Genomic DNA, 21,834 nt, shown 5'->3' with positions numbered 1-21,834 from the left:
CGCTAGTGCTGCCCTCTCGCCAACTACTTAATTTTTAGGTATTTCTAAATGTAAACAAACAAAGGAAGTGTGCGTTGAGGGTTGAATGTTTTTAATATTTTTCGAAACAACGAGATATTTTGACGTAAATAAAATTAATATGAAATTTAGCATAAGCCTTTCTTGATGAAACTGGTAAGATAATTAAATTATTGAAATCCTTCATTCCTTCAAATTAATTCTTTCAAGGCCTATTAGCTAAGTAGTGTAGATGTTAAATTAAAAAGTTTCGGTGGACAGTTCGTGAAAATACTATAGACTATTAAATTTACAACAGGGATTTGTTTTAAAATTATTATAGTTTAATATGTAGGTAAGCCCTATTTTTAAATAAGACAGCATCGAAATGGAGCTAAATAGAGGAATATCGACTCTAGGTCAGATCGTTTAGGCGCGCTAATATTTTTGCATTGCAAGACAACTGTTTATTTGCCCTGTCATTATAAACGGTTCAAATTTCAATTCGTTCTATGTTCTTGACTAAATGGGGTAATTTAGCACGAAAAGTCGGGTTTCTCGTCTTGGTCAAAGGTTTGAGATTTAAACCTCTTTCTCTCCTACCCTAATGCGGCATGCCGTCTTAATTTCCAGTTTTTGGCCACGCTTATGGGCTTTACGCGTTCCTCCCTAAAACGTGGGGGCTCGTTCTTTATTATTTCCCTTTTCTACATACTTCTTTTTGAGGTGATTTTTCTTCAGGGGCGTTAGTCGCGGATGAGTAATGTACGAAAATTCGATAAACAAACCAACAAACCGTTATTACGTGGGTCTTCTCTCGTACTTTTAACTACTACTTCTACAGCGTTACTTTTGTGTATATATTAAGGCCGGTTTTCACTCCGTTAGACCTAATACAATTTTTTTGCGTCGGCGATCGTCGTCGCGGCGTTTAAGCCCTAATTCATTTCAGTGTTTAATCTCTAGACGAAAAATCTGGCTCTGATCAAGGATTGTAATAGACCATTTCCTCCTACACAAATAACGTCTACGGTCTTCTTCAGAGAGATGATTATCGTATTGTTTTTCTTAGCTGGATATGATTTTGTTTTCTATGTCCCCATTACTAAATAAACCGTGCGTTGTTGGATGCCCCTTCGTTTTGAAGCAGAACTCTTATGAGATTTTAATGTCAGTGTACGAATTTGTAAATACTACAGGGTTGCCATAGTTAAAAAAAATCGGATAATTTTAAGAACAGTTCTGGTAAATAAGTCAGGGAATTTTAGGACGTGAAAAATAAGTCGGGGAATTTTAGGGCGTGAAAAATAAGTCGGGGAATTTTAGGACGTGGTAAATAAGTCGGGGAGTTTTAGGACGTGGTAAATAAGTTGGGGAATTTTAGGACGTGGTAAATAAGTCGGGGAGTTTTAGGACGTGGTAAATAAGTCGGGGAATTTTAGGACGTGGTAAATAAGTCGGGGAATTTTAGGACGTGATAAATAAGTCAGGGAATTTTAGGACGTGGTAAATAAGTCAGGGAATTTTAGGACGTGGTAAATAAGTCAGGGAATTTTAGGACGTGATAAATAAGTCGGGGAATTTTAGGACGTGGTAAATAAGTCAGGGAATTTTAGGACGTGGTAAATAAGTCAGGGAATTTTAGGACGTGGTAAATAAGTCAGGGAATTTTAGAACGTGGTAAATAAGTCAGATAATTTTTTTACCTGGTAAATAAGTCAGATGATTTTAATATCTGGTAAATAAGTTGGGGAATTTTACGAGCTGGTGGTAAATAAGTCGGGGAATTTTAAGAACTGGTGTATAAGTCGGGGAATTTTAAGAACTGGTGAATAAGTCGAGGAATTTTAAGAACTGGTGAATCAGTCGGGGAATTTTAAGAAATGGTGAATAAGTCGGGGAATTTTAAGAAATGGTGAATAAGTCGGGGAATTTTAAGAACAAGTAAAAAAGTCGGAATTTTACGAGCTGGAAATAAGTCAGGGGTTTTGGGAACTGGTAAATAAGCCAGGGAATTTTAAGAGTTGATAAATAAGTCAGGAACCTTTGGACGTAGTAAATAAGTCGGATAATTTTAAGAATGGTAAACTAGTCGGGGAGTTTTAAAAATGGTAAGCTAGTCGGGGAATTTTACGAGCTGGTAAGCTAGTCGGGGAATTTTAAGAACTGGTAAAAAAGTCGGGGAATTTTACGAGCTGGAAATAATTCGGGTTTTGGGAACTGGTAAATAAGCCAGGGAATTTGAAGAGTTGATAAATAAGTCGGGAAATTTAATTTTTATTGGAAAAATATTGGAAGGATGATAATTTTACAAAAATAAGAGTTTGGAATTATCAATTTGATTTTAAAAATATAGGGTCAGACAAAGCGGTAATTGAATTATACATGAAAGATCGTAAGTGGGGTTATGTTAAATAATTTAATTAGTTTATATATTTAATTAAAATATGGAATTCTAAACTTCGTTTCAAATATTAAATAGTAAATGTTTATCCAGGCCGTCCAGGCTCATCTGTATCATTGGGCTAAGCCCTTTATATTTTTTTTATAATTTAATTTAAAAGTATTCAATAATGACTCGGCCATATGAAAAAGGGTGCCTGATATTTTTAGCCCGGGGGCACGTGAATGGTAAAGACGGCCCTGTGTTTATCGACCTCCAATGCCCTCTAAACCATGGTGAAATTCTATTCGTTGTTGACCATACTGTTTCTTCACAATTTGGGTGCTCTCGGTTTCGAGATAGAACGAGTCACCTAACATTTCTGTCAAAAATGACATCGTTATCGCTTCCAATCGCTCCTAAATAGTAGGTAACCCAGCGACCCCGCTATAAGTGTCTAAATGCATAAACGTGCAAATTTCGATGGCCTCTGTTGCTTAGAGTTCGGCTGATCCCCATCCGCCTACCGGATCCTCATCAGCTGGGGATGCTTGGAGAGGGGAGCGTGCCGCTGGTCACGCCAGATCCGTTTGAGGATGGTTTGGGTGGGTGGGAGGAAGATGCTCACTCTCGGACTTTTTACCCGGGTCATCTCCCATCCATGCCCCCCCCCCCCCCGTTTGCTACTCCTCCCTCCCAGTAAACCAAAACACATTGACGTATATTCTTCCCCTCCATTTGGACTCCGCCGTCTCGCTACTGTAGACGTAAGTTTTAAAATCCCGATTTGTTTATCGTACGATAGAGATATATTTGGAAGCTACTTCCTCTATTCCATATTCATTACATTTTATGGTAATTTTCCATTCGAAATTTGTAAGTAAAATTAGCAATTGATATATTAAAGGGTTTCTTTTGAAGGTTACGCTTTTTTGAAAGGTAGTCTTAGTCCAACTTGTTTTTAGGGGTTAATTTTAACGTTAAATTAGCCGTTACGGGCTTGCCAAAAATGCTACCTTAATTTTTGTACTTTATTGAATCGCGTAGGTGGAACTAATGAAAATATAAAAATGGCGGGTTTTTATTTTAATTTTATAATCAACAGCGACCCTATTGGAATAAATTTTGTGGGGGCTTATAATGTATTGTGTAAAATGCAAACCTCCTCCCCATTTTTCCTTGTAAATGACGTAATTGAGATTGACGCGTAAATCCGCATTTCTTATTGAAAGTAAACTTTACCTAACACTAGTACGTAGGTAAATGTACGCCCTCCTTTGGCAAATTAACCGATATCGGGTGACGTTTGTTTTTATAATAACGCGTATACGAGACCCTGGATTTTGGACATATTTTTATCGGAATCGGAAAGGTTGCCTTTATCCGGTGACAATTTGATAAGCTTATTACAAATTTGATACTCTCATTCTGAGCAATGAGTGTCGCCAGTTAGTTTTTGGGACATAATCAGGTCGTGGAACGTTCAAAAATTTGTGTCCGTTTATGGACACTTAATTCGTGTAGGGCACTCGATCCAAAAGACACGATCTTTGGATGTAGAAAAAAACGATATCGAATCATTCGAATGTAAGTTTTCACTTGGATCTATCTGGTTTTGTTTGATACTAATTGTAGTTTCGCGTGGGGTTTTAAAAAAACAGAGCTAAAATTAAGTACTTGTGGGTGAATTTATATGGGCCATCTTAAAATTGTTAGTGAAATTATTATTTTTTGTCGGACATGTTAAAAATAAGGTTTTGTTTTGCGAATTTTTGCCTCTTGGACGTAAATAATTTGGTTGTTCGTAACGTCGAAATGTTGGGTTTTGTATATTTAATGACCTACTAAGTGAGGGGGTTGAAAATTGTTCAAATTATCTTGAACCCTAACTAGCGGTCACCAGTTTATGAAATTGTAAATTTAATGAGGGAAATTAAACGTAACTGTAATAATTTTGTTGAAGTTAAGGAGTTGCAATGAGTTTTTTTTTAACGGTGGGTCGTTTTAATATTATTTACGGAGTTGCAACGAACCAATAACTTCCCAAACAATGTAGTTGTATAAGAAATGGTTTCGAAAAGACGTTAACCTATTTACAAATACATCAAATGATTTCGTAATCTGCATTCACTAAGGCAGGCCGAGAATTGGCAATATATCATGTCCGATTGGATTGAAAACATTTGTACCGAGTGAAAATACTTGCCGAAAAACAAGATGTCACCAACACACAATCCCCCCCCCCCCCCGATGTTATAACTATATTTTAAATATTAAATTTCAACTTGAACCAATTTTCAATCTTTTACATCAACTTAATGAACTCAAGAGGAATTTGATCGAAAATGAATTTTTGGAGTTACCTGGCTTTGGAAATAAGGTAGCGAACACGCTAATATAAATTAACTTTTTAGACAAACCTAATTTTTCGAATTACCTGGTTTTTGGAAATAAGGTAGGGAAACGCGAACACGCTAATTTAAATTAATTTTTAAACGAACTTCATTTTTCGAGTTACATGGTTTTTGGAAATAAGGTAGCGAAACGCGAAAAACTTCATTTAAATTAATTTTTAGACCGAATTTTTCGATTTACCTGGTTTTGGAAATAAGTTAGCCATGTTTTTGGAGTTAGATGGCACCTGTATCAATTGGTACGAAATTCAAATATCACAATAACGCGTACGCTTGTTATGAGGTCCCGCGAATTGGCCAGAAATAATAATCAGCTAGGCTAATACCCAAGGCACCACCTTAGGCCCAAGTCATCTAGCGACTTATTATGCCTTTAAACAGGTGGCCGGGTTTCAATGCGTAGGAGGGTAGTAGCAAGCCCTACATGCCACGCGAGCCAACAGCTCCCTACACTAACTATTACCGTTAACCTCTACAAGTTTTTGATTAAGAACTCGGGGGAAAACCCCTTAAACCAGTGGGGAGATAACTTGCAAACTCAATAAATATTTCTTAGTTCGACCGAAAACGTAAGTTAAAAAATGATCAGCACTAACTAAAAATATAATTTTCAACCAAACAGGTCTTAATTAAAAAAAAGTAAGTAGATTTTAAAGCGAAAATCGCGAAAATCCACTTAAATGGAAAAATGATTAACATCCTGGGCTCAGATTTAAAAAAATTATATTGGGATAACGAGGTCGTGCTAGATATCGTTGAAATTTATAACCCTAACTGGTAAAGAGTTATGTACGACACTGCGGCATCGGCTACACTGTACGTGAAACCAATACACACAAATCCCTTGTATCGCGTGTAAAAACAATTCATTGAAGAAACTTCCTTTACCAAAATCGTCGCGATTCTTGGTTAAAATCAGCCAAGCGTTACCAACCCAATGATGGTTAATATTTAAGAGACATTTAAGAGCTATTTCGGAGCCCAGCATTACCGACCTCGTAACCAGTCGGAAAGAAAAGCAAAAGATACTTGGCAAGTTTTTATGTTCCCTTTTGAATTTCGAAACAACTGTACGCGTATTCGTGTTTTTTTTTTTGGAAAGCCTTATTATCACTTTGATAATATTCTCCGGTCTCATCGTTGAAAAGTATCGTTTTGATTCTCGGTGGTTTCCGTCGGGGGTAGAAGGATCATATGATCCTGGGTTTTGGGGCCATGGATACGCGAGCTTTTTCGCGGTTCAAGTCCGTGGTGTAAAATGAAACCTCTTTTATCGCTAGGATAGAAAATACTCCGCGAAAATTGACAGGTATTTTATAGGAGGCTCGTAATAGAGCCAGTATTATTTAAACCCCGAACCGAACGGCCCTGAAGCCATTTCACTCGCTTACGCCATTATTCACCGACGAAATAAAAAGATGGTTACAGCACGATTATTTCGAGTCATGAGATATTCACGCGGGAACGAAGTCTAAAGTTCTTAAAAGATGGAACTCGACTGGGCCAAGACTATAGTAGCGGTATCGGCATTCTTAATTTTTCCTCAACTACGATGGTTATTTAATATCGGCAATTATTAGATTATATCGCGGAATTTATCCTTAATTAAGGAACGGCGTAGTTAGTAGACGTTAACCGGTTTCTTGGCCTTTTTTAATCCTTCGTAGATCGCCTAGAAGCGTTCGTTATATTAGTGATGAGTGAAGAATCGAGGGGTACGTTGGCTGTTCCTAAGGAAGAAACGGAAGCCATGGTTTCCGACAGTGACAGTATTACTTACCAAACGGCTTCGGGCGGGTTCGAAGACTACGAAACGTCCACCGCAGATACATCTCCGGAGCTTCCATCTTCTCCGACGACGGGAGTAGCGGTTTCCGCGGCGCCTCCGCAACGACGTCGTCGGGCCTTGTCACCCTCCGCCGACGCAACCTTCGAGACGGAAGTTAAAGGCCCAGCCAGCGAGCGACTCTCGCCAGAGATGGGACTACTCTTCAGTCGAACGGGACGCGCCAGAACCCGCTCGCAGTCCGCGTCGAGAAATGCCATCTACGGACTATCCTCGAATAGCGTGGACAGTGTCGGTGTGGACGGGGTGTCTTTGGCCACCTTGGACGTGGATGGACAACAGCCCAATGGAGATGATCCCGAATTTCGAATACCCATCGTTGGATACGAGATTAACGAAGAACGCGCCCGGTTTACCGTAAGTTGTCTTAAATTCATATTTTGGGGGGATAATAACGTAGAAATGAGACTAGAACCACCGCGCTATCCGGTAATCTCAAGGAAAACGGGCATGCTAGAAGGTTGACATGAGAGTGGAATCGCTACTAATCCACGCGGGAGTGCGCCATCTATTAAAAAAATTAAACCTTTTAATTAAATAGATGACGTGCTCCCACAAAGAGTATTGGCGATTCCACTCTCATGGCAGCCTTCTAACTCGTACATCTCACCACAATCTAATCGTGCTTCTATAGTATCATTTCTATTTCTATGGATAATAACGGATTGGGTTCTATAATCGTTATACTATTCTTAATCAAGGCGCTAGTAAACCAAAGTTTACTTTTAATATATATTTCTGTATTGCGTAACTGTCGATTCTAGACCTTGTCTGTTTATGTTTTTACCGCGAAGATTAAGCACGTGTTTTTCCCAAGATTTGAGGCATTATTTAATTGATTTACTTTTAATGTTTTTAAGACAGTATAGACAAAATTTCAGTCCCAATGATAACGTTGATAATATGGTTTGTAACTGCTGCTGGAATTAACGTTCAAATGATAAAAGACAGACTCTAACGATACAGAAGTACATTTGACTTAGAAATTCCGGACTAGGAAAAATAACTTCCAGTGTTGATGGTAATGTGGTTTCCGGGACGCGGAAAAAAATAAATTAAATAAAAAGTTCTTGGTACGGAATATTCATGCCACAAAAACCAGTTTTTGTATCGATAGGTATCGATATAATTAAAGCGCTTTTGAAATGAGCTCCGAACAAGGTCTATTAGCGGCGAGATACATCCGATTAGGCTTATAAGGGTTCGTCGAACAGCAGCACTACGATGACTCAAACGAATCTGTAATATATCTTGCATGCAGGGTCAATCATAAATTCACAATAGACGGGTTGATTGTACTTGATAACTTCCTGCCAGATACGCTGGAATATCAAAATAAAAATTGGAACCTCCAAAAACCGTCCGCAGATTATATTAGACGTAGATAACTCGTAAAATGTTTTATACTTGGTGACACCGTTGAGTCGAATCTATCCATGGCAACCAATGACAGGGACCCCATGGGTCCTATAATTCCTATATTATCAAAAACGTCCTAAAACTGCCTATATTTTTAGCAAAATCCCCAAAACGTACTATAAAATCCTATAATTTTGATATTTTGCCCATTTCAAATCCCCCCACTCCGTGAAATTGCTAAATTTATCTATAGGATAAATTCCTTTACAAAGTCATTCTAGTCTATACTTTTGTTATTGTTAACACGGTTAGCTACTAGTATATTTTTGATAAAATGGTTAAATGGTTTTTAAGTGAAAATCAAAGATTTATTTAACTAAATATAGATTTGGTTTTTAAATGCATAAAGTTAGTAAATAAAATAGCATATATAGTCCTATAAAATCTTATAATTTTGAAAAAATAGACCTATAAAATCTTATAATTTTGAAAAAATAGACCTATAAAATCTTATAAATTTTAAAAAATAGACCTATAAAATCTTATAAATTTGAAAAATAGTCCTATAAAATCTTATAAATTTGAAAAATAGACCTATAAAATCTTATAAATTTGAAAAATAGACCTATAAAATCTTATAAATTTAAAAAAATAGTCCTATAAAATCTTATAAATTTGAAAAATAGACCTATAAAATCTTATAAATTTGAAAAATAGACCTATAAAATCTTATAATTTGAAAAATAGACCTATAAAATCTTATAAATTTTAAAAAATAGTCCTATAAAATCTTATAAATTTTAAAAAATAGTCCTATAAAATCTTATAAATTTGAAAAATAGACCTATAAAATCTTATAAATTTGAAAAAATAGACCTATAAAATCTTATAAATTTGAAAAAATAGTCCTATAAAGTCCTATAATTTTAGAAATACCAGCCTATTTTTCCTAATAAAAAAATTGGAGATTTGAGTGAGGGCCCTGCAACTGGCTAATTTATTTTATTTTAAGTGGGAGGAGTTTACTGTTAGAGCTGGAAAGGCGATTGGGAGCAGATCTAAAAATCGTTTATATAAGAAAATCTGATATTTTCTAGAGCGATTCTTTAAAATTATAGACATTTGGAAATATATAAATCATGTTATCTTTCTTTAGCCATATGTTTCGGAGAAGGGGCTTCAAAAACACTCTTCCCTTCGTTTTTTTTCCGCGTTCCGTTTGATAAGATTTGGGTCACTAAATACACCCCCTCCCTATTCTCGATATAAACGGTTTTTTAAATTGGTTTACGTTGTAGTATTTTTAATTGCCCCCTCCCCTTAAATTTAATTTCGCGGCGTAATCGTGAAAGTGTGAAATTTCTATTTTGACGGGAGGAAATTGGGTTCTTATTTTAGGGTTAAACTTTTCCTTTCTTCTTCTACCTTCGTTTCAAATATTTACAGAGAGAGTTAAAAAAAAGGCGTATTTATTTAAAAAAAAAATTTGCAATTTATATTAGTGGGCCTCCTTGTTAAAAGGTGTTTTAAGTTTACCGATATTTTGTTCCTTGGCAGATGCCATGTATCATCTTGTGGTGTGGTTGATTTTAACACATCCTACTATTGTTTTTTTACGTGGTTCACTTTCCTTCGATTCTGTCCTATTTTAGTTCACTTTTCTTTTTTAAATCCCACGGATTCATTTTGTGGATGCTATTTTTTGAAAACACCCATTTGACGAATTTTTCTGAAGGAAACGTCATATTGTTCGCTGTATTGATTCGCGCGCAATGTAGATAATTAAATGGGTCTATTTTATTTGGATTTCTTCAATGAACACGCTTACTATGAAAGTAACACTAGATATACCGTAATAATGTAGGTCTTTATTTTATTTACCTTTTTTCAATTTATACGCTTATCATAAGACTAACGCTAGATACACCAAAATTAAATAGGCATAATGAACACAGTTACTATGAAAGTAACTCTCAATTCCTATAAAATCCTATAACTTCCTACATTTATATCCATAAAAAGTCCTATAAAATCCTATAATTTTGATATTTTGCCCATTTCAAATCCCGCCACTCACAAGGCGACGACCCGAGTTGATAATCACCGATTTTGTTCAAACTCAGGTCTAGTGTACACCTCCATATGTACCTTAAAAACTGCAAGGGAAAAGTTGCAATGGGCTTTCGTTTTGCCATGGCAACCGAAAACGTTTTTGACAACATGATTTGGGATTTTACCATTGAAAATAACATTGGGAATCTGAAGGATTTCCCCTGTGAAACCTTTTAAAAAATGAAAAATTTTGAAAATTTCAAAAACGTAAAAAAATTTTTAGTTGATTTTAAAAATTTAATTTAATCAAGTTTAAATGCAATTTGGTCAATTGGGGGACCCTTAAAATCCTTCAGATTCCCATGTTATTTTCAATGGAAATAATTTCAAATCATGTTGTCAAAAACGTTTTCGGTTGCCATGGCAAAACGAAAGCCCGTCGCAACTTTTCTCTTGCAGGTTTTTCAAGTTACATGGAGGTGTACATTATACCCGACTTTGAACAAAATCGGTGATTATCACCTCGGGTCGCCTCCTTGTCAGTGAAATTGCTAGATTTAGCTATAGGAAATTCCTATACAAAGTCATTCTAGTCTATACTTTTGTTATTGTACTAGTATATTTTTGTAAAAAAATGGTTAAATAGTTCCTAATTTTAAGTGAAAATTTAAGATTTCACTAAATATAGATTTTGTTTTTAAATGCATAAAGTTAGTAAATTAAACGGCATATATAGTTCTATAAAATCCTATAATTTTGAAAAAATAGTCCTAAATTTTTAGAAATTAAATCCTATTTTTCCTATAAGAAATTGAAGATTTGAGTGGGAAACCTGAACTCTAGAAATATACAAAATAGACAATGTATTTAAGGTTTTCTTCAATGGACACTTTTACCATGAAAATAATGCTAGATATATAAAAATTAAATATATCTATTTTATTTTTTTTAGTTTACGCGCTTACCATGAAAGAAACGCTAGATATACCGTAATTAAATATATCTATTTTATTTTTTTTTAGTTTACGCGCTTACCATGAAAGAAACGCTAGATATACCGTAATTAAATATATCTATTTTATTTTTTTTTAGTTTACGCGCTTACCATGAAAGAAACGCTAGGTATACCGTAATTAAATATATCTATTTTATTTTTTTTTAGTTTACGCGCTTACCATGAAAGAAACGCTAGATATACCGTAATTAAATATATCTATTTTATTTTTTTTTAGTTTACGCGCTTACCATGAAAGAAACGCTAGGTATACCGTAATTAAATATATCTATTTTATTTTTTTTTAGTTTACGCGCTTACCATGAAAGAAACGCTAGATATACCGTAATTAAATATATCTATTTTATTTTTTTTAGTTTACGCGCTTACCATGAAAGAAACGCTAGGTATACCGTAATTAAATATATATATTTTATTATTTTTTAGTTTACGCGCTTACCATGAAAGAAATGCTAGATATACCGTAATTAAATATATCTATTTTATTTTTTTTTAGTTTACGCGCTTACCATGAAAGAAACGCTAGATATACCGTAATTAAATATATCTATTTTATTTTTTTTTAGTTTACGCGCTTACCATGAAAGAAACGCTAGATATACCGTAATTAAATATATCTATTTTATTTTTTTTTAGTTTACGCGCTTACCATGAAAGAAACGCTAGATATACCGTAATTAAATATATCTATTTTATTTTTTTTAGTTTACGCGCTTACCATGAAAGAAACGCTAGGTATACCGTAATTAAATATATCTATTTTATTTTTTTTTAGTTTACGCGCTTACCATGAAAGAAACGCTAGATATACCGTAATTAAATATATCTATTTTATTTTTTTTAGTTTACGCGCTTACCATGAAAGAAACGCTAGATATACCGTAATTAAATATATCTATTTTATTTTATTTTTAGTTTACGCGCTTACCATGAAAGAAACGCTAGGTATACCGTAATTAAATATATCTATTTTATTATTTTTTAGTTTACGCGCTTACCATGAAAGAAATGCTAGATATACCGTAATTAAATATACCTATTTTATTTTTTTTAGTTTACGCGCTTACCAGGAAAGTAACCCTAGATATACCGTAATTAAATATAATTATTTTATTTGTTTATCCTCAATAGATAAAGTTACTATGAAAGTAACCGTAATTCAATACGCCTATTTTATTTAATTATCCTTCATAATGAAATCACTTACCATGGAAGTAACGCTAGATATACCAAAATTAAATAGGCCTATATTATTTTTTTTCAATTCACGCGCTTACCATGAAAGTAACGCTATATAAATATACCATTTTACCGCAAAAAAATCCTGTTTTATGTACAGGTAGGCCAACCCTGGTATTAGACTATAGAGAATGTGATAATCATGAATTAATGAATAATTTTCAAGGACGAAAACACTTCCAAACCGCGAAATTACCTTCACATAGATCTCTCTAGCTTTTAAGATCTCTCATTCGACCGTATATTAATTTATGGGTAAATTTCTTTTGTACTTGATAACTGTAACTAATTAGTACTTTATTGGTATTTGTCTTGTGATCGTTCATAAAAATCAAATCAATTGGCTTTTTTTTAATTTATTAATTTTAAAACATTTAATGACTGTTTTTAAGTCAAATTGGTGGATACTTTGCTTATATGGGTTATATAATTTAAATCGTAATTAATTTTAATTACTATTTATTATTTTAGTTTGGTATTTTAATTTTTTAACATTCCTCCATTAAAATGTTTTTTTAAATCGCTTGATTGAAGTCAGCCAACCCGGATTTTTTATCTAATCTGCGCTAAAGAGTTCATTAGTTTTAAAGAACCTGCTACCTGATAATCAAGGTCAAGCAAGTTCTGATACGTGACTTTTGAAATATCGTCGAGTGTTTATATTGGTTATCTTATTGCTCTATTTTTATACGGATAGTTGATTTTTTAAATAAATCACCATTAACAAATTATTATTATTAATCCGGATATTCGTTTTTTTTATTTGGAGTTTAAAATTTTGTCGGACGTTTGCTGTGAAGTAGCGAAATTTATTATAATGGAGAGGTTAAGCCAACCTTAGAGGCTTAGACTAACGTGAAGGACTGTAGAGTTAGCTTAAGCTTTATTGTTTACAGTCTGACCACCCTCCCGTTTTCCCTACTCGTTTTTATAAGGAGCTTAACCTCTCAATTAAAAACCTTTTTGTATTTTTCCTCCAAATTCTGTGAATCTCGCTGTTTTCTTACGTGGTCATTCTTTTTTATGTAGATTTACAAAGTTCGAGTAGAACACCCAACGACGTGCAGACATTGGTTTGTTTTTAGAAGATACACCGATTTCGCCAGACTAAATAGAAAAGTAATAAAGCTGTTGCTGTTGCCTATCTTTTATTTTTGATTTACGATTGCATTTTTGATTTACGATTGCTTTATTCGTTTAGTTAAAGTCGCTTTTCCCCACCGTGAGATTTACGATACCGCCCAAAAGATGGTTTGGTGACAATTTTGACACAGCATTTCTTGAGGACCGACTGAATGGCCTTCAAGCTTTTGTTAATTCTTTAATGATGAATGAAGACATTAAGAAAAGGTATTTTTCTATTTCCTTTAATGGTTATTTTTTTTTCAAATCAAATTTATTTAAATGGCTTAATGCGAGTATGAAATGAGGCTGCTAAAGTCAGCAAAGCGACTTGTGGCCCCTTTTAATAAACAGTTTCATAAACATATAACAATTTTGGATAGTCGACAACATAATTTTTTTTTACGATTTTTAAACAATATTAAGGTAATAACTAACAAAACTAACAATTTCAACAAATAATACAAAAAAATTGCAAAAATATAAAATGAACAATAAAAGTTAGCATTAAAAAAGAGATTAAGTCATTTGTTTTTAAGGGGAAGAATACAGTAAGAGCCTCTTTTTCGTTCAAGCTGAACGTTTCTGTTTTGACAATTACATAATTGAATTATATTTTTCTTATTAGGCTGAACTTTCATCTAGTGCTTAAAATCCTTTTTATAATTCTAATATTAATAGTTAACGAGATATAAGGTCCTACCTAAAGAGTAGTTTGGGCGCTTGCCCAACTTGTTTAGCTCCGGGAGTCCAAATTAAAACGTAATAACTTAATTACTTTTAAATTTTAAATGGTCAAAATTATTATAGGCACTAAACAAGATGCTATTCTACACTTAAATATTAATTTTATAAGTTAAAATACAAAATAAAAGAGTTCAGCTTGAAATAACGCGAAAGTAGACAATGGCCACTGTAGTCTTCCCCCTTAATCAAAATTTATTAAGAATAAATTTTATAAGCTTATATAATTTGAATATAATTTAATAGTATATTTCTTGATTCCAGTCCACCAGTCAGGGAATTTTTCTGTTTAGACGACCCACCTGGTCCAGAGGATGGTTTTGAAGAAAGCAGGGTATGTTTGTGATTCCCTTACTGTAAAGTTTTCAGAGAGTTAATCTAGATTAAATTTTTTTGATGTAGGCATTATGCGAAAGTTTAGAAGAGACGCTGATAGAGATGCAGCGTGTCCGGAGAGATAAAGAGAAAGAGGCGGAACTTCTTAAAGGAGAAGTTGCCTACCTTAAAACTCAAATGAAAATGTTAATCAAATCTCTACGGTAATTAACATTTTTTCGTCAAACTCGTTTTTGGTACGGATTAATGTTAATTTTCTTTTCAATGTTAGAATGGAGTGTACCATTACGTCCACGGTTTTAAACCGCCTTCAAAAAGCTCAAGACTTAAGCACTTCTCGAGAAAGTGTTTGCAGCTCAGATGCATCAGGTTGCCGATATTCCAGCCTACACAACATCATTCGGGATCATTCCTTCAATGTCACTTTTGTAGAAATGTAAGCATTTTTTCTGTCGTTATGCTATTTATTTCTAATATTAATCATATTTATTTCATTTAGAATGGAAAAATCACTAAGCAACCTAGGTTTGTCAAATTCTGAGAGCAGTTTAGGCTCAGTTGTTGAAAGGTAAATAATTTTATATTTCAATTATTATTATTGAATTATTAAACTTTTGTTTTCACTTCCAAAAGTTGCAATGTGACTGAAGAAGCTGCCAAAAATTGTAGTACCTCGCATAATACCGCTCAAGTTGAATCCAACCCACTGCCAAGGGCGGTAAAAATCCCAGTAACAGTCCATGCCACTTACGTAGAAAATATATCCAGATCTACGGGTGATGGCAGTACGGGCTCCAACGAAAGACTTCCACCCGTTGGAGGTGTTGTTGAATCTCATAACCAAGAATTCCAGGAGCGTTTCACGGAGGAAAAGTCTGTACCTGAAATTTCCATAAGCGCTCTACCCGATAAAGCATCTCTTATTGAAGAGATGCGTCTCCCCGTGCAAAGTAGTACACCCAAGAAACATGTTGTTGAAAATGCCATTGTCCAAAATGGAATTACTAATATAACCCTAGAAGCTTAAGCAGTTTTGAAAATCAAAATTTGTTACTCAATGGTATTTTCAGATATTAGAGATTTACCTATTTATTAAGTTTTAACGGCAGTGCCTTACCGATTGTTCGAAAGCTAGCCCAAGTTAAAAAGTCGTCGTTACTGTTATGTATAGAAGTATATAAATAGCTTAACGAGCTTCTTTGAGTGCAGGAACTCTTGTCATCCAATTTTTTTTGCAGTGATATGTTTTTTAAGTCTGTTTAATAAACATTTTTGTACTATGCAACGTGTGAATTTATTTTTCAAAGTCCTTGCCAAAACTGTTATACCAGGTTTAAATGTTGATTTCACTCTGATAACATGTTTTTGTAGTGTTGGACTCAAACTGATATGATTTTGGTATCAGGATAGTCAAATTATTGTAATAGTAAGTAGGAGGACAAAGAAACTGTCTACAGCGGGCATTTGGCTCTTAAAGACAAACTATAATTTGCACCCTACGGATCATTGCTGCCAGAACTTTGATGATCGCTATGGCAGGCTAACGAAAAACAGGTTGTAGGTCCAGTCTCAGCAGCATGAACTCCATATTTAATTTGGATGAGGATTTTATGGAAGCATGAGTGAAAAAGACTGTTTACCCATTTGGCTTAAGCCTCACTGGTGGTCTGACATCGGACATTGTAAAATTGTTTTACACCACCATCCAAGCACGTATATAAGGGGGGGGTTTAGGGGGTTCAAACACCCCCTTAGGAGTCGATTCCTTTCTTATGAAAGGAGCGCAACATTAAATGTATTAAAAAAACTTCGTTTGATACACGTTCGGAAATGTCATTGTCACCCATCCCGAGTCTAGCCAATACTTTAAATATGCGTTATTGCTAACGAAAAATTTCGCGCTCGCGATTTAATCTGGTTCTCTTATAACCCGTCCCCCCCCTTAGACTTTCTATATCTACGTGCTTGCCACCATCCCTGAATTTCTCTCCATGGCATTAAACAGCTTAAATCTGCAAAATAATCCCTTTTGCAAAAGCAGTTATTAGTTTATATAGAACCACATCAGTGGCCAACACAAGAAGCAGATGGTTCGGGATTTATCCCTTGCAGACCAAAATCCAGCAGTTTATGAGCTTTTGACATTGGCTGCTATGTGGCTCTATTTGTTAGGCAAAAGGTAAACAAGCAAATCTCTAAATGTATTTGCTTTGATTACCAATAGTCTTCTTACAAAAGTTAATATCATATTGTATAAGAATTCAATATTAGAGAATGTAGAACATCTTTATTTTACAAATTATGAAAATGTTTAAAATATATAAAAATACAAAATGGTTTCCGAAAAATAAGAAATTTTGCTACTGCTTTCTCATGCTTTCTGCCAATTGTATTTTGGCTCTTCCTAGCTTCACTGAGGGACTGATGTACAACTTGCCCTAAAGAAACGTGAAACAAAAATGTTATAATGATCAAGCTATTTTAGTTATACTATTTACTGTTTGTCCTGCAATTTCTGCATAGCCACTACGTGGATTGATGTAAATAGGACTTCCGGATAGAGACAAGAGAATTTCACCTACTCGAGGTTTTCTAGTCATTGATTTTGGCACGGGTTTGCTGGAAACAAGTCTACTATTTTAATTATCTTCCAAGTTTACGAGAGTTTATTTTGAATTACTTCAAATCCACTTTTGGAGTGACTGAGGTGATCCTTTTTCTGGTTCCTTGGGGAGTGTAAACGACCTCACTTTCATTAAATAAGTTATCCTTTGATGGGTTACGAGATAATTTGCGAGTTCGCTGTTTAAGACTACCAGTCCTTTGTAGCTTAGAATTCTACAAATATATTTAATTAAGGTTTTTGTAAAATACTTTTATATATTTAAGGTTACCTTTTTAACAGTACTTGCAGACTTTTTGTTATTTCCAGTTGTTTTAACTGCAGAGTCAGAAAAATTATTCGTCTTCTTTAGAATTTCAGGTTCACTAAGTATGTAAACATTCTTCAGTTTAAGTGGTTATGGAATTAGAAGTTTGTATAACTTTACTCAGATTCTGGTTCAGAGGCGTCATGCCAGTCATCTTTATTGGCTTCATTTATTTGGTTCTGGCAAAATTCCTCACCTAGAGCGAATAAGTCACTCATTTTTAGATCTTTTAGCCCCTAAAAATAAATTTGTTTACCACATCCTTATTATTTTTATTAGCTAAAATATTACCGCTGGAATATGGTATAAGGCCAACTCATAGTCAGACTTGATTCCTTTAAGCACTTCGTCAAATTTGTCTTGCAAATCATGTATCCGTTGTTGAAACTGATCTTCAAAGTCATCAGTCAGTAGTTTAAAATTCTTTTCATTCTCTTTATTTTGGTTTGAAACATTATTTGTAGAACGAACAGCTTTGTTTCTTGTATTTCTGGACTTTTTGGGCGCCATTGGGGACCTATTACTATGAAAACACCTTTAGGCTTTAACTGAAAATGAAATGAAATTCACTCTTAAGGCTTAATATCATTGAAATTAAGGTCAAATGTAACCGCAACGAGTTCTTCAGGATATATTAATATAACTTACTTGGGAATTAACTTTTTTTTTAAATCTTAGGGGACGCTGTTGTTTTAAATATGTTACTGTTCAACTGTTGCAGATCAGAGTTCAAATTTGGGCTCGTTATTGTTTTGGCGGCGACGCAATCCTCCCTGATCCGGCTTATATTTTCGTATTGAGCAGCGCACTAACGCCATCTATTTCTTTGGTTTTAAAAAAGTTTGAATTTTGGCAGAATACTTTTATCAGCCAATGAAGTTAAAGAATTTAAGTAACGTGAATTTACATTTCTCGACAGCCGCGCCGTCTACCAGAAATCTGCGTTGCCTAGCAACGCATCCTTTTCCATTGTTTTTATCTTTCTGTAGTCTGCTGTTGCTTTTTCCAGGCATCTACTTTAGTTTGCCTTTTGATTGTCATTTGAAATGGATTACAGAGCTGGGTACGTTATTTTTCTTGTTAAGTTTCTATGGCAATTTTAAATTTTATTATTAATGATAGAGAAATTCAAGTAAGAATTGTGAACAATAGAATAGGAGTGGTAGAAAAGCACCTGTCAGAAATTTGTCAAGGCTTTTCCAGCTACATAAGAAAACTTTCAAGAACTCGAGATAAAGGGGATGAATTATCAAAATGCGTTCTTAATTATGCAGAGAATGAAAAATTAAATATGTCTACCCAAAATGCATTGTTGGGATTCGCTGATAACATAGCTTCGTTACAAGATTACAGAACTGCAGAAGTATGACTTGCACTTAATTCTTAGTTTAGTATAAGTGGGTGAATTTCATTTTTGTTTTTAATTAGATCCAAAGAATTGATGCAAAAGTTGTTCAAAATTTGCTCAAATATGGGAACATTTGTAAGAGAGCCAAAGAAGATCTACGCAACAATTTCACCATTCAAACTAGGGAACTTACAAGGAAGAATCATTTGGATAAAGTCCGCAGTCGATATCCAACAAGCTGGCAAACAGTTGTAAGTCGTCACTTCGGAATGTTTTAGAAACCTTTTTTTTGTCAAATTTCCATAGCCTTGCACTGCTTTTCTTTAATTTCAGACCAAGGTTCTTATTTTTATTTTCCCCAAGACTCGAGTTAATAATAAGCCTTGATGCTTTTTAATTGTTTACAATGTACTGTGTGTTTAGGCTGAAAATGATTTCATGAAAGCTTCAACAGAATCTGCCCTTTCATCTAGACAACTTGAAAATCAAATAGAAGAATTTGAACAGCAAAAAATCCGAGATATTAAGCAAACTTTCCTTGAGTTTCTTAACATTGAACTTATTTATCACGCCAAAGCATTAGAACTCTATACGTCAGCCTGGAATAATATCAATTCCATTGACGAAGATGGAGATTTAGAGGTAAAAACTATAAATATTCTTAATAAAATATTTTTTAACCTATTAGTCTTAAATTGTAGAACTTCAGAAACTATTTACGGTCTCCCCTTCAAAGCTCACGTCTATCTACCGTTAGAGCAAATATGTTTCGATCTGCTCCTGATTTGTCATCGTTGAATGAGGTATCAAGTGGCGAAGGAACTTCTTCAAAGGAAAGACGACGTGACAGCGAGTTCCAGTCACGAAGCAAGAAAATGCCTCTACGCGGATCATCTAGAAGCCTGGATTTAAGTACGAAAGACTTATCCGATTCAGATGATGAATCGGATCTCTCCATTGAAGAGATTGAAAGTGATGAGAAATCATCCAACGTCATTAGAAAGTCATCCAGAAAATAGGGTAATATGAATTTAAGTAATATCTTAAAAGATGCCATCCATTTTAAACACATTTATTTGTTATGCAATTTTTATACAAATTTAATACTAGTCCAAAAAAAATCCAAGATTTAAAAAAGATTATAACTCTTATCACATATGAATGCTTGAAAATTTTAAATGACTTGAAAATGGTCAGTTTTGTAATATAAAATTAGAAGTAGTAATTATTAAAAAAAAATTATTCAACCTCCATTATGTGATTCAGAATCATCTGATACCATATCTAAAAAAGAAAGATATAAGCTTACTGTAATATTAAGGCCCACCCAAATGTAATATTTTTTTACCATAGCTAGAGCATATTTTGGGAATAACCACTGTAAAAATACGTTTTTAAATTAAACAAAGAGTTATTTTCTGTAATGCATATTATGCATTACATAACCATAACAAATAATAGATTTTCCAAGACCTCTTCCCTTACTAAAATTGGTGTCTCCTCAACGTAACCCCAAGGGGATGAACGGGATTTGGGTACCTCAACTGTTTTATTCCTCCAAGCCTCAACGTACTTGTATTCCATTCGGTATTCGTCGGTCTAAAATCCCTATAAATGTCAGTGACGCGCAGTGTTGCCACTCTGTGATTTACAAAATGCCAAGATCGAATTCGAAAAAATGCCAAGAAATGCCAAGCTCGAAAATTGAATTAAGAGGGGAAATTTGGTTTTATGCAGGTCGTCGTGTTTTATAAATAAAAGAGTGGACTCAAATTGACTAAAAATCATTAAAAAAAATATTTATATTTATATTCGCTACCGAAACGGTTCGAGGTGGCGTTGCGGTGCCGACGTTTTTTTGCCACTTATTGTATATGTAGCGTCTACCAGTGCGAAAAATGGGTTAATTTTGGAGTCGTTTCCGTTCTGTGGTGCATTGAAACAATAAAGCGTGTAATCCAAAGGAAAACAATACTTTTTCATAAATGTACGCCGCGTCAGTTTTAAAACTTTATTTGTAAGACAAGTCTGAAAACAGTGGCGAAGCTAAGACCCTGAGCCCCTCAGAGAATGTCTTTTCGGGGTTTTAGTCGGCATTTAGCATATTATTTGAGAAGAATTTAGGGCCCCCTGAAGCCCTGGGGCCCTCCGGAATTGCGGGGGTGCTATCTACGTCACTGTCTGCTAATGCGCTACCTCTTACTGATTTCGTCTACGTTCGAAAGAGGTCTTAGCCATAGTCTTCGGTCTCGAACATTTTTTTACTTGCAAGTAGCAGGTATAGCAGCAATGCTATGACTGAATGACGTAAGTTACGTCAAGAATATATTGAAGTTACTAAGAATATTGGACTACAGGATTCTGATTCCCATCCTCGCAGCCTTTGTAGCTTAAATTCGTCTGCTTTCCCATTCAAGTTTGCTATATGGTATGACTTTGAATGCCCCTTAAATGCAGACGAACGTTCTCCACATAAGCTGTGAGGATGGTACCAGAGGTTAATGCTATGATGAAATATTCTTAGTAACTTCAATACATTCTTGGTTACGTAGAAGCTCAACTAAAATTGGTTGGAAGTTACAGTCGACAGTGGTCAGCGCCACCTATCAACAACGATGACGTTCGTTATAAAGACATCTTAGAACATATCTCTATGGCCTTATTTCGAAAACCACGTAACTTTGTACACAAATCATAAGAAGATACGTAGTTTTGGAAATAAGGTAGCTCAATTGGTTTTTTTTATTTCCCCTTATTGTTTTTTCATTTTGATTCAATATGAAAAAAAATAACTTTTTCGCAAAGAAAATCCTACGGATAATAAAAGATCCTAGAACCGAAAAACCCTAGGTAAAATACCAAGGTGTTGAAAAAAATACCCAGATGCCAAGATCGATCTCAAAATGCCAAGATCTTGGGAGAAATGCCAAGGAGTGGCAACATTGTGACGCGTAAGTTGTACCCAGACTTGGAATTAGCGGGAGTCTTGGGGCCAATGGCTCTTAATAAAAATCAGTGGGCTCTTAAAATAAATCATTCGAACGGGGGT

General features: G+C 34.5%; 3 protein-coding genes and 1 long non-coding RNA gene across 6 annotated transcripts; 2 read left to right on the top strand and 2 right to left on the bottom strand.

Moving 5' to 3' along the window:
* The first annotated feature begins 68 nt into the window (after positions 1 to 68).
* Positions 69 to 15,787, top strand: Snx16 (sorting nexin 16). Of its 2 annotated transcripts, none has more exons than XM_090157649.1 (9): positions 69 to 174; positions 6,462 to 6,997; positions 13,335 to 13,424; positions 13,507 to 13,655; positions 14,436 to 14,505; positions 14,574 to 14,710; positions 14,779 to 14,943; positions 15,007 to 15,075; positions 15,141 to 15,787. In XM_090157649.1, the coding sequence occupies exons 2-9, from the start codon at positions 6,491 to 6,493 to the stop codon at positions 15,532 to 15,534; spliced, it is 1,581 nt and encodes a 526-aa protein (XP_090013775.1). In that variant the 5' UTR covers positions 69 to 174; positions 6,462 to 6,490; the 3' UTR covers positions 15,535 to 15,787. The 2 variants fall into 2 exon arrangements, with proteins under 2 accessions (XP_090013775.1, XP_090013774.1); XM_090157648.1 differs by lacking the exon at positions 69 to 174 and adding an exon at positions 495 to 570.
* A 985-nt stretch (positions 15,788 to 16,772) lies between these two features.
* LOC149926536 (uncharacterized) lies at positions 16,773 to 18,166 on the bottom strand. Of its 2 annotated transcripts, XM_090159172.1 has the most exons (7): positions 18,086 to 18,166; positions 17,729 to 17,985; positions 17,558 to 17,673; positions 17,402 to 17,495; positions 17,188 to 17,345; positions 17,006 to 17,126; positions 16,773 to 16,945 (listed from the first exon to the last, which is right to left on the bottom strand). In XM_090159172.1, exons 2-7 carry the CDS (start codon positions 17,945 to 17,947, stop codon positions 16,868 to 16,870), a joined length of 786 nt encoding a protein of 261 aa, XP_090015298.1. In that variant the 5' UTR covers positions 17,948 to 17,985; positions 18,086 to 18,166; the 3' UTR covers positions 16,773 to 16,867. The 2 variants fall into 2 exon arrangements, with proteins under 2 accessions (XP_090015298.1, XP_090015297.1); XM_090159171.1 differs by lacking the exon at positions 18,086 to 18,166 and having other exon boundaries at positions 17,729 to 18,076.
* Positions 18,167 to 18,346: 180 nt separating this feature from the next.
* On the top strand, positions 18,347 to 20,013 carry Fam92 (CBY1 interacting BAR domain containing protein Fam92). The gene is made up of 5 exons (XM_090159170.1): positions 18,347 to 18,500; positions 18,560 to 18,800; positions 18,866 to 19,036; positions 19,209 to 19,427; positions 19,487 to 20,013. The coding sequence occupies exons 1-5, from the start codon at positions 18,484 to 18,486 to the stop codon at positions 19,802 to 19,804; spliced, it is 966 nt and encodes a 321-aa protein (XP_090015296.1). The 5' UTR covers positions 18,347 to 18,483; the 3' UTR covers positions 19,805 to 20,013.
* Positions 19,953 to 20,371, bottom strand: LOC149926534 (uncharacterized). Its single transcript, XR_016474027.1, has 3 exons — positions 20,271 to 20,371; positions 20,134 to 20,163; positions 19,953 to 20,069 (listed from the first exon to the last, which is right to left on the bottom strand). It is a non-coding gene; the product is annotated as an uncharacterized LOC149926534 (long non-coding RNA).
* Between the last annotated feature and the right edge of the window lie 1,463 nt (positions 20,372 to 21,834).

Source organism: Leiobunum rupestre, chromosome 9, assembly GCF_980474605.1.
Source record: "Leiobunum rupestre chromosome 9, qqLeiRupe1.1.hap1, whole genome shotgun sequence".
NCBI lineage: Eukaryota > Metazoa > Arthropoda > Arachnida > Opiliones > Sclerosomatidae > Leiobunum > Leiobunum rupestre.
Note: the sequence above shows the minus strand (reverse complement) of the source record. Positions and strands in the feature narration are given on the sequence as shown.